The 11,833-nt window shown below is 39.6% G+C and overlaps 1 protein-coding gene across 1 annotated transcript in view; it reads left to right on the forward strand.

Moving 5' to 3' along the window:
• Nucleotides 1-9,584, forward strand: part of cdk10 (cyclin-dependent kinase 10) — a 34,771-nt gene extending 25,187 nt beyond the window's left edge. The window contains exons 7-14 of the mRNA XM_043706675.1: nt 102-154; nt 1,990-2,059; nt 2,497-2,556; nt 2,729-2,852; nt 4,456-4,595; nt 5,503-5,555; nt 8,304-8,426; nt 9,110-9,584. Coding sequence (XP_043562610.1) covers nt 102-154; nt 1,990-2,059; nt 2,497-2,556; nt 2,729-2,852; nt 4,456-4,595; nt 5,503-5,555; nt 8,304-8,398 — 595 coding nt within the window. The 3' untranslated portion in view covers nt 8,399-8,426; nt 9,110-9,584. The remainder of the gene's footprint in view (nt 1-101; nt 155-1,989; nt 2,060-2,496; nt 2,557-2,728; nt 2,853-4,455; nt 4,596-5,502; nt 5,556-8,303; nt 8,427-9,109) is intronic.
• The last annotated feature ends 2,249 nt before the right edge of the window (nt 9,585-11,833 follow it).

The raw sequence follows: 11,833 nt of genomic DNA on the forward strand, positions 1-11,833 counted from the left end.
CAGATTCAATGCTGCATGATCAACCTGCACCTCATCTACAGCTTTTGGATGAGCTTTCAAACATGTGATGTGTTGGTAATAAACATCTTTATTTTTTGTAGAGACCTTAAGGTGTCTAACTTGTTAATGACCGATAAAGGGTGTGTTAAGATAGGTAAGATGTGTAACACTTTATTTATATTCTCATTAGCTTTTGGTGTTATAAAATTAGGTCAGTTTAAATTGCTGATAAATTTCATTAAATGCAAATGTTTCAGAAATTTAAGATGGGATTTCTTCTGACAGCTTTGTGGAACCATTTTATAATAAGCTTTTGAAAACTGATGCAGTTTTTCATTTGACAACTTTTTTTTTCCCCCGTAGAATTATAGAGTCCTAGAGATGTACAGCACGGAAACAGACCCTTCGGTCCAACTTGTCCATGCTGACCACATATCCCAACCCAATCTAGTCACACCTGCCAGCACTTGACCCATATCCCTCCAAACCCTTTCTATTCATATACCCATCCAGATACCTTTTAAATGTTGCAATTGTACCAGCCTCCACCACTTCCTCTGGCGGCCCACTCCATACACGTACCACCCTCTGGGTGAAATGGTTGCCCCTTAGGTCTCTTTTATATCTTTCACCTCTCAACCTAAACCTATGGTCTCTAGTTCTGGACTCCCCCACTCCAGGGAAAATACTTTATCTATTTATCTTATCCATGCCCTGCATGATTTTATAAACCTCTAAAAGGTCACCCTCAGCCTCCAACCCTCCAGGGAAAACAGCCCCAGCCTGTTCAGCCTCTCCCTATAGCTCAAATCCTCCAACCCTGGCAACATCCTTGTGGATCTTTTCTGAACCCTTTTAAGTTTTACAACATCTTTCTGATCGGAAGGAGACCAGAATTACACATAATATTCCAACAGTGGCCTAACCAATGTCCTGTACAGCTGCAACATGACCTCTCAACTCCATACTCAATACTCTGACCAATAAAGGAAAGCATACCAAACACCTTCTCCACTATCCTATCTACCTGCAACTCTACTTTCAAAGAACTATGAACCTGCACTCCAAGATATCTTTGTTCAGCAACACTCCCTAGGACCTTACCACTAAGTGTATCATACTGCTAAGATTTGCTTTTCCAAAATGCAGCACCTCGCATTTATCTAAATTGAATTCCATTTGCCACTCCTCAGTGCATTTGTCCATCTGATCAAGATCCTGCTGTACTCTTGAGGTAATCTTCTTCGCTGTCCATTATACCTCCAATTTTGGTGTCATCTGCAAACTTGCTTACTTTACCTCTTATGCTCACATCCAAGTCATTTGTATAAATGATGAAAAGTAGTGGACCCAGCACCGATCCTTGTGGCACTCCACTGGTCACAGGCCTCCAGTCTGAAAAACAAGCCTCCACCACCACTCTCTGTCTTCTACCTTCAAACCAGTTATATATCCAAATGGCTAGTTCTCCCTGTATTCCATGAGATCTAACCTTGCTAACCAGCCTCCCATGGGGAACCTTGTTGAACGCCTTACAGAAGTCCACACAGATCATGTCCACTGCTCTGCCCTCATCAATCCTCTTTGTTCTTCAGAAAACTCAATCAAGTTTGTGTGACATGATTTCTCACGCACAAAGCCATGTTGACTATCTCTAATCGGTCCTTGCCTTTCCAAATACATGTACATCCTGTTTCTCAGGATTCCCTCCAACAGCTTGCCCACCACCGATGTCAGGTTCTCTGGTCTGTGTTTAGGGATTTGGCATCCACACATTAACTGATCATTTATCTCTTGGCTATTTATGGAACCTTGTTGTGCACAGTAATGACTGCCCTTCAATAGTAACTATTTGGCTTTGAAACTGTTGGGATGCTTTGAAGTTTATGAAAATGCAATATAAATACACATTCTTCTTTTGCCACCTTGTACTGATTAGACACTACATTGCTTTCCTCCTCTAATTGTTTTAAGTATTATTTTTTCCAGCTGATTTTGGGTTGGCGCGTGCATATGGAGTGCCTCTGAAGCCTATGACTCCAAAAGTGGTAACATTATGGTAGGTTGGCTGACACAAGCTAATCTGTTTCCTGATGATTATGATATTTGATGCTAAGGTGACACGCATCTTGGATACTTCAACACTTCAAGCAGCATAATCCTGCCATCAGCATGAAAGATCTCTGAGAGGTTTTCTTGGCCTATTGTTGTTGCAAGTGTTATGGTTTGAATGTTCATCTTCACAGCAGCACTATCAGTAATTAGTCAAAGAAACTAAATGGACAATTTGTCAATCAGAATCCACAGACTTGTAGAAATATTACACTTCCATGTTTGCAACTTCTGCCATGTTCCAGTTGCAATTATTTTACAAAACCAAGGACCCCATGACTTATTTTGCCTATTTTGACTTGTGAAGTGTTTAAAAATAGAAGATGCTTGTGAATATTTGGGAGCTCTGAAATTCTGATTGAATATTGCATGCTTTGTTCTTAGGTACAGAGCTCCAGAATTACTATTAGGAACAAAGACTCAGACTACAGCTATTGATATGTGGTAGGTATCTTATTTAGTGTAAGATAAACAATATAATACCATGGAAATTATCAGTAAATGAGCAGCATCTGTGGCAAACAAGGTATTCTTTTACTGGGCCTTACTCAGACTTTGGTTTGTTGCAAACCTTGTTGCAGATTTTCTCATAATTTGTTCTTTTTGTTGTTTGTAGGGCAGTGGGTTGTATTCTTGCAGAACTGCTGGCTCACAAACCTTTGCTTCCTGGAAGCTCTGAGATCCATCAGATTGATCTGATCGTTCAGTTATTAGGGACTCCGAATGAGAATATATGGCCAGTAAGTCTTGGTATGAACTCATCAGAGATTTGCCACCTCACTGTAAAAATGTTTTAATAACATTTATTAAGATACAGTGAATACTGTAGAGCATAACTCTCTAAGTGTGGTAAGTTACACCTTGAAAGTGTAATTTCAACTTGTTAGCATTTAAGTCATTCTTCCCTTGTATAAAGTCAAGGCTTTGTTAGAAAATTCAGATACAAGCATCTCTTGTACTAGTGATCATTCTGACTAATTACATGCAATGGGGGTATGGAGGTTTAAAGATCTTGTCTCTGTATCATAGATGACATCAAAACAAAGTATAAAAGCAAAAATAATACGTGAGGCAGCATCTGTGGACAGAAACAGTTATGCTTCAGGTTTCAGAACTAAAATTGGAAAGGCAACAGTTTTAAGTTGAGGGAAGATGGGGCGTGGGGAGGAAGAATGCGTCAAGGTATGAAGCACGGGTAGGTCATTCAGCCCCTTGAGCTAGCTCCGACTTTCAATAAAGTCAGGGTCGATCTATTTGTGTTCCGAATGCCACATTTCTATCTTTGCCTGATAACCTTTTGATTCCCTTGCCTAACAAGAATCTATCTACCTCTGCTTTTAAAAAAAATTAATGATTCTACCTTCACTGCTTTCTGAGGCAGAGTTCCTAACGTTGTACAACCCTCTGAGAGAAAAGTATTCACGTCTGAGTCTTATAAAAGTGACTCTTAATTTTAGCATAGTGCCTCTAGTTCTGGACTCACCAACAAGAAGAAACATCCTTTTCACATCCACCTTAGGCCCACCCTATGAAGAATTATTAAAAACTTAAAATGAAATGAAGCTGCAGCTTCCAGGCCATCATTGTTGAAGGTGTGTCCCTGTAAAGGACGACTTGTGGCTGCAGCTATCACTATCTTGCAGTTGTGTCCACAGAGAGAGAGAGGTAGAGAGAGACACACAGACAGAGGAAGTGGAGTGAAAATTATAGCTAGAATGGTGGCCCTTTTTGGAATTTTGCTGGTATTCAGCTCATCCAAGATTCAGTCATCATGTGATGCCTGACTGCCAACTGAAAGATTCAAGTCAGCATCTGTGCTGTAATCTTAATGGCACATTAAGAGGTATAATTGGCTTTCCACCAATGTGTGCAAGTAGCCATTGCCTGCCAAATTGACATGTTTCTAGAAGTTTCCTTAAGGTGGGAACATTCCATATTATCTGCTGGTGGTGGGAAATTGCAGGCCATCCACCTCCATGATCAGTAAAATCTTTGGCCCTTTAACTCTGTTTCTCTCTCAGATGATCCTACATCTGCTGATTTAATTGCAAGAATTTGTGCTATTATTTCAAGATTTTCAGCAACTGCACTATTTTTCTACATTATCACTTAAAGTAGGTTTGAATGTAGCTACTAGTTTTTTAAAAAAAATAAAAGTTACTTTTCCACATATTGAAGTCTGTTCAACCTTTCATTGATGTGCTTCTGCTCTAAGATTTCCTTTTTGTCTAGTTTTGGGAGTATTTCCCTGATTAAGTGGTCATGTAGATGTTAACACAATGCTTTTGATACTTCTCCCATTTTGCTGAATTGCTATTTGTCTGTATTTATGATGTGCTCTAGGGTTTCTCCAACTTGCCGTTAGTGGGTCAGTACACTTTGAGAAAACAGCCTTACAATAACCTGAAGCACAAATTTCCATGGCTGTCGGAAGCCGGTCTCCGACTTCTCAACTTCCTCTTCATGTATGATCCAAAAAAGAGGTATTCCAACATTTCTTTTATATATGGTGATGGCTTTTTTTTTGTGTCCTGATGGAAATAGGGTATTTGGGGAAGTTCATGCTTCCATGTATTATATCACTATTTTTGTTGAGATAGCACAGCAAAAGAAGACTATATAATTCAGCATAGGGTCAGGTCGGAATATTATTTGATATTGGATTACATGTCCTGGTCTAAAAGTATTTTACTCTTTACGTCGAAAGTTACTACGAAATTTCCAGTTGCAACACCTATCCTTTAGAAATTTTCAACTGATATTATGTTGAAATAAATATTTTTGTCACAGTAATAAACCAACATAAATGCTGTAATAAATACTTTATTATAGCATTTATGGTATTTGATGAATTTTAAATAATATTACTTTTGACCTTTTAGTATTACTGTAGTATTAACACCACTACGAACAAAAATAAACTTTTAGTCTGCTGCTATAAGTGTGAAGGTTGGGATTGTTGTTTCATTGTAACAGAAAATTCAATGTGATTCATCTTGTCCCATAAAGCCCACTTGGTCCTGAATATAACCATGTGAATTTTATCTTGGATATCCACCATCTCTGTATCTGAGGATGTTTGTTTTTTAGTTTGGGCTTTTAGCCTGGGTTGAGTTTGTTGATGAAGATCATTGCATCTCATACATGTTTGTTTTTAACATTTTTCCCAATGTTCTTTCACTGGTCAAACTGCTGCAAAGTTACCCTAAGTATGCATTTCTGTTTGCTGGGTTGTTGATTATTCAGCAACTTGAATAAGTAATTGTGAAATGAAGATAGAATTTTACAAAGCATTGTGCAGATCTGCAGGATTGTGCATGTGTATTTTATAGCACTGTGCTTGTGTGTTTAGCATGTGATACAAGATGACGGATACTATTCTATGTTTAGGGCAACAGCAGAGGACAGTCTGGAGAGTTCCTATTTTAAAGAAAAGCCATTACGTAAGTAATTTCAGAAATCTTTTGCATTTTCTTTTTATCATATATAAACACGACAGACTTGATTCTGAATATGCTCATTCCTTTTGCAGAAATTATAGGTATCTCAGTGGATCTTGTATAGACTAGATTAGATTCCCTACAATGTGGAAACAGGCCCTTTGGCCCAACCAGTCCACACCGACCCTCTGAAGAGTAACCCACCCAGACCCATTTCCCTCTGACTAATTGACCTAACACTATGGGCAATTTAGCATGGCCAATTCACCTGACCAGCACATCTTTGGACTGTGGGAGGAAACCGGAGCACCCGGAGGAAACCCACGCAGACATGGGGAGAATGTGCAAACTCCACACAATCACCCAAGGCTGGAGTCGAACCTGGGATCCTGGTGCTGTGAGGCAGCAGTGCTAACCACTGAGCCACTGTTCCTTTTGAGTTGAGGTAAGTATTGTTGCAACAAGTCATTGCTTTTGATGGGCTGTCTAGATCTCCCCTTGCTCCTGTCCAGATTTTCAAAGTTTCAAACCCAGCTTCCTTGTTGAAAAACAGCAATATTTAGCAGTGAGGGAATTGAAATGTTAAATGCAAAATTACTGTTCCAAATTGACTAATACTGCATCCTTCATTCCTGATGAAGGGCTTTTGCCCAAAACATCGATTTTCCTGCTCCTCGGATGCTGCCTGACCTGCTGTGCTTTTCCAGCACCACTCTAATCTAATACTGCATCAGGTCATTAGCGAGTAAAATCAGAGTGTATGCATGTGAATATTTGGTTTCTAAAGGCCTGTTTCTTTATATATGCTATTAGAGCTAGGTTATAGTTCTTTTAATCAACTTGTTCAAAAATTTAATAAAGACTGTCATGACTGCTCAGGCCTAATTTACCAACTAGATTTGGGGTTCTTATTTAAGGTGGGTACTGTCAGCTATTGTATTGATTCCCCACCACAATCTCAAAACACTTTTAAAGAGAATGGCTCAGTGTTGGAGCAGCAACACTGTTAACAAGCAGCAGGTGACTTTTTTTAAATCAGCAAATTAATTTACTTAAAGAGCTTATCATAATCTCATTTCCATGCTAACTGGGATTTCCAGTCAGTAATATGGGCACAATAACCTTGCGGGCGGCACAGTGGCTCAGTGGTTGGCACTGCTGCCTCAGTGTCAGGAACCCAGGTTCGATTGCCTATGTGGAGTTTGCACATTCTCCTCGTGTCTGCGTGCGTTTCCTCTGGGTACTCTGATTTCCTTCCACGGTCCAAAGATGTGCAGATTAGGTGAATTGGCCATGCTAAATTGCCCACAGTGTTAGGTGCATTAGTTAGAGGGAAATGGGTCTGGGTGGGTTACTGTTCGGAGGATCAGTGTGGACTTGTCAGGCTGAAGGGCCTGTTTCTACACTGTAGGGAACTTAATGTAAAAGAAAAATCCAATCATGTGTTTAGAATGGGGCACATGGTTCTTTGTGCAAGGTCCTATCTCACCACTGCGTATGTAAGGACCACTGGGCCATGACTGCAAGCCCTCCCTGGAGAGGCTTCCTCTCCAGGATCAGGCAGGGCAGCTGTAGCCTTCTTTAAAAAAAACATGTTAGCTTCCCCTCTCGTGCTCCATAGCTGGCAGGCTACATCCTATCCAAGGGGCTGCTCATCCAAACGATTAGCCCTCTAGCATCATGAGCACCCCCCCACACTCTCCTTAATTGGATGGTGAGGCCACTCTGTTCTTTAATTGGCTCCCCTTTTCAAAGTAGTAGTGGGCATATCTGTAACATGTGTCAGGTTCTTGACCCTGAATGAAAATTTAGTTCAGTATAATATAGACATGCTTTAAAATAATGCAAGGATGGGGCAGGGTAGACACAAGTAGATCTGTATTTCATTGTTGTAGGATCTAGAGAGAGCAACCATAGACGTGAGCTGAAGTGCAAGAGATAAAGAAGAGAGTTTGGTGAGTGGTGAAGCTGTGGTAACACTTCCAGAGTTGAAGCAGAAACTTTTGTTAATATTTAAGTTAATATTGGATAGTTGGATATGGAAACATAGCTAATGCTAATCACAGTTTCTTAGTAAGCTAAATAGCCAGTTTCACTATTGTAACTGGACGGTTGATTGAAGGGATAGTTCCATAATTCTACTTTAATCTCAATCTCACATTAGAAAAAGTAGTTTCTGAAAGGTACAACCACATCTGAAAATGAATGGGAGTAACTGTCACTGACCAGCAGAAAATCCTACATATTTAGCCCTTGGTGTTCAAACAAAAATGCCAGATTTAAAATTACACAGCTGCAGAAACACCATCATTGACATTTCAATCCAGCACTTTTGAGTTCTGGGAGTAGGTTGAACAGGACCTTGACGAGGGCAATTAAGGATTGGTAGGAAGTGTTTCCTTAGCTGGCAACACAATTATTTAATTTTTTTATGGCAACTTCATGCCTTCCCATCTATTTCAATAGAGAATCTTTGAAGGACAGTCAGGTATAGGAAAGATTTTGGAGAAAGAGTAACTTAGACTGCAGCTTCCTGATATTCTTGTCATTACAAGTAGGGACCATTGCAAAATGAGTTCAACATCTTGAAATGCCTTTTCAACATTAAGTGTGGTTGGTAAGTGTCAGGCTTGAATTGCCAAATTCACTACTGTTCAGGACAGAATGGAAAAAAGAGAGAAAAAGATTGAAAAAATCCAGTGAGGTGCTATTTGAATGATTATAAACTAAACCAAAACTATTTCTCTTAAGCATGTGAACCAGAGCTGATGCCTACCTTCCCCCATCATCGTAACAAGCGGGCAGCTTCTAGCATGGACAATCAACAAAAACGTGTGAAAGTGTAATGTAAGGAATCTGCTGAAACAGTCGCAGGTACAGGGCTGACTTTTGCATTACATAGCTTTGTCTTTTGTTGGGTCGATTGTATTCTATCTGCATTGCAGTATTTTGAATGCAAGTAATATGGCATCTGTTGCTGTAGTCCCGTTCTAAAAATTCTTTTTTTTTAAAAAAACGTTCTCTGAATCGGATGTCTCTCTCATTGTTTGGTTTCAAATTTCAAAGATCCCATTCCTTATTTTTCCCCTCTAACTGAATTGTATTTATCAATCGGTATCTCATTTTTAAAAAGCATTCAAATAAAATGATTGATTGCATTATTAAGAATTAACCTTTCTTTGATAATGTGCATATTTTCCAATAGTCTATGAGTTGATTTTTATTTTACTCATTTGATTTTAGATAGTAAATAAATGCAAGTTTATTTATAATCAAGAAAAGTCTGATGGCTGGTTTTTGCTTGCAGTAGTTTTACTGTTCTCCTGCTTTTCAAATTTTGTGCCAACTTCTGTGCAAATCTTTCACATACTATTATAGATTACATATCTAAATAGAAAATAAAGTTTTGATGCATTATGTGAAGATATTAGAGCATTATAACTTTTGACTAAAAGCTTACTACAGCAATGACTTAGTGTCTATAATTATCGATCTGAAGTAAATTATCAAAATATTGTAATTTTTAAATTCTATATATTATTTATTCTTTCATTCAGATTATTATTCAAGGGACAAGGAAGAATGTGCTCTATTCCATGGGAAATGGGTTGAAGTGACTCTTGCTATGAGCAACCTAAGGAAATGATCTAGCGAAAATCAGTGCTCAGGATTGAATGTGATCTAATGGAGAAAAAAATTAATCAAGGATGTGACTGTATCCAAAACACGGTGGGGGGAATAAAAAGAAACATTTATACAGAACAAATAAAAGACTTTAAAATACTTCATTGTTGTATAAAATTAATCAACAATCTTTTAAACTTTGCTATTCTGTTGCCTGGCAAAGTCCATAAACTGCCAACGTTTTGCCAACGTTTTGTTTTACTACATTGTCATGAGGTGATTACTTTGAAAACTACGCTGTGTCTGGATGTAACATTTTTGAAAAGTAATTTTAGGATATTTTTGTATATGTAATGTTACAGAATGTTTTGATCAGAACTTAATAAATCTGCTATATGCTTAAAAATGCATTTTGTTTGTCATTTTTCTACATGTTGTGGCATTCATTTCTATAATTTGTTTAGCAAGACTTGAGGAATATTTGGCATCATATTTGAGGACAACACTATAAAAGTTGCTGGAATCTATTACTTATTTAACTGGGATCAACAGAATATGATAACCTTGATTCAGTCTTGAGCCAAAAAGCAGAAGTGACAGAAAAGAACAGTCCTATTGTTTCTGCTCTTACATTTGACTGGTAATAGCAGAAGTTAATATGGATTTGGGGACGATCATGTAAGATTTATTTGAAACATTACCAAAAACTTTGAAAATCCTAATGTATCCATCTACACACCAGAGGTTAGTAAGCAAAATTAAAGTATGTGAGATTCAAGTAACATATTAGCACAGTTTAAGGATTGCTTAATAGGTGGAAAGCAGAGAAAGTAGGAATAAATGGGTCATTCAGGTTGGCAGGCTCTGACCAGTGGAGTGTTGCAAGGATCAGTACCTGTTCAGACTGGAGGCCTGTGACCAGTGGAGTGCCACAAGGATCGGTGCTGCGCCCTCTACTTTTTATCATGTACGTAAATGATTTGGGTGCGAGCATAAGAGGTACAGTTAGTAAGTTTGCAGATGACACCAAAATTGGAGGTGTAGTGGACAGTGAAGAGGGTTACCTCAGATTACAACAGGATCTTGACCGAATGGGCCAATGGGCTGAGAAGTGACAGATTTGGTTAGGCCACTGTTGGAATATTGCATGCAATTCTGGTCTCCTTCCTATCGGAAAGATGTTGTGAAACTTGAAAGGGTTCAGATAAGATTTACAAGGATGTTGCCAGAGGTTGGAGGAGCTGAGCTGCAGGGAGAGGCTGAGCAGGCTGGGGCTGTTTTCCCTGGAGCATCGGAGGCTGAGGGGTGACCTTATAAAGGTTTATAAAATTATGAGGGGCATGGATAGGATAAATAGGCAAAGTCTTTTCCCTGGGGTTGGGGAGTCCAGAATTAGAGGGCACAGGTTTAGGGTGAGAGGGGAAAGATATAAAAGAGACCTAAGGGGCAACGTTTTCACAGAGGGTGGTACATGTAAGGAATGAGCTGCTAGAGGAATTGGTGGAGGCTGGTACAATTGCAACATTTAAGAGGCATTTGGATGGGTATATGAATAGGAAGGGTTTGGAGGGATATGGGCCAGGTGCTGGCAGGTGGGACTAGATTGGGTTGGGATATCTGGTCGGCATGAACAGGTTGGACCGAAGGGTCTGTTTCCGTACTGTACACCTCTATGACTCTATGATCCCTAACTTTTCAAAATCTGTACCAATGGTGTGAATGTGGGAGCTAATTGCAATATATTTCCAAGTTTCTAGATGATACAAAACATGGTTGGAAAGTATATTGAGAGGAGGGTGAAGAGACTTGTAAATGCTTAGTTACTAACAACATCAAGAAATATGGGGATATCGTCGAAAAAACCACTGAAGTGGATGTTCCTGGAGCTCTGCTTTTTTCAGCAGAGAGCGGCGAGAGCTGGGCAGAAGTGAAGTCGGAGCGCAGAGGCGGCTGGGAAGGTGGGTGACTTATTTATGTAGGTGTGAAGGGAAATTGAAGGGAAAGTTAGAACAAGAGAAGTCAAGAAAGACAACGGTATCAATGGAGCAGCAAACTCAAAAAGGGATCATGCCATAAGGTTGAGTGAGATAGGGATTGACAGGAAGGGTGAAGGCAGTAACAAATTAAAAATATTATGTATGAATGCACAAAGCATTAGAAATAAGGTGGATGAGCTTGAGGCTCTTTTGGAAATTAGCAGTTACAATGATGTGGGGATAACAGAGACGTGGCTTCAAGTGGACAGAGCCTGGAAAATGAATATTCAAGGGTATACGTGCTATCGTAAGGACAGACTGACAGGCAGAGAGGGTGGGGTGGCCCTGTTGGTAAGGAATGATATTCAGTCCCTTGTGCAGGGGCACCTAGAATCGGGGGATGTAGAGTCAGTATGGATAGAGCTGAGAAATTCTAAGTGTAGAAAGACCCTCTTGGGAGTTATCGACAGGCCCCCAAACAGTAGCCTGGATGTAGTGTGTAAGTTGAATAAGGAGCTGAAATTGGCCTGTCGCAAAGATATTACTACAGTTGTTATGGGGGATTTCAACATGCAGGTAGACTGGGAGGATCAGGATGGTACTGGACCCCAAGAAAGGGAGTTTGTGGAGTGCCTCCGAGATGGATTCTTAGAACAGCTTGGAGCCTACCAGGGAGAAGGC

This window comes from Chiloscyllium plagiosum, chromosome 17 (genome assembly GCF_004010195.1).
Source record: "Chiloscyllium plagiosum isolate BGI_BamShark_2017 chromosome 17, ASM401019v2, whole genome shotgun sequence".
NCBI classification, from domain to species: domain Eukaryota; kingdom Metazoa; phylum Chordata; class Chondrichthyes; order Orectolobiformes; family Hemiscylliidae; genus Chiloscyllium; species Chiloscyllium plagiosum.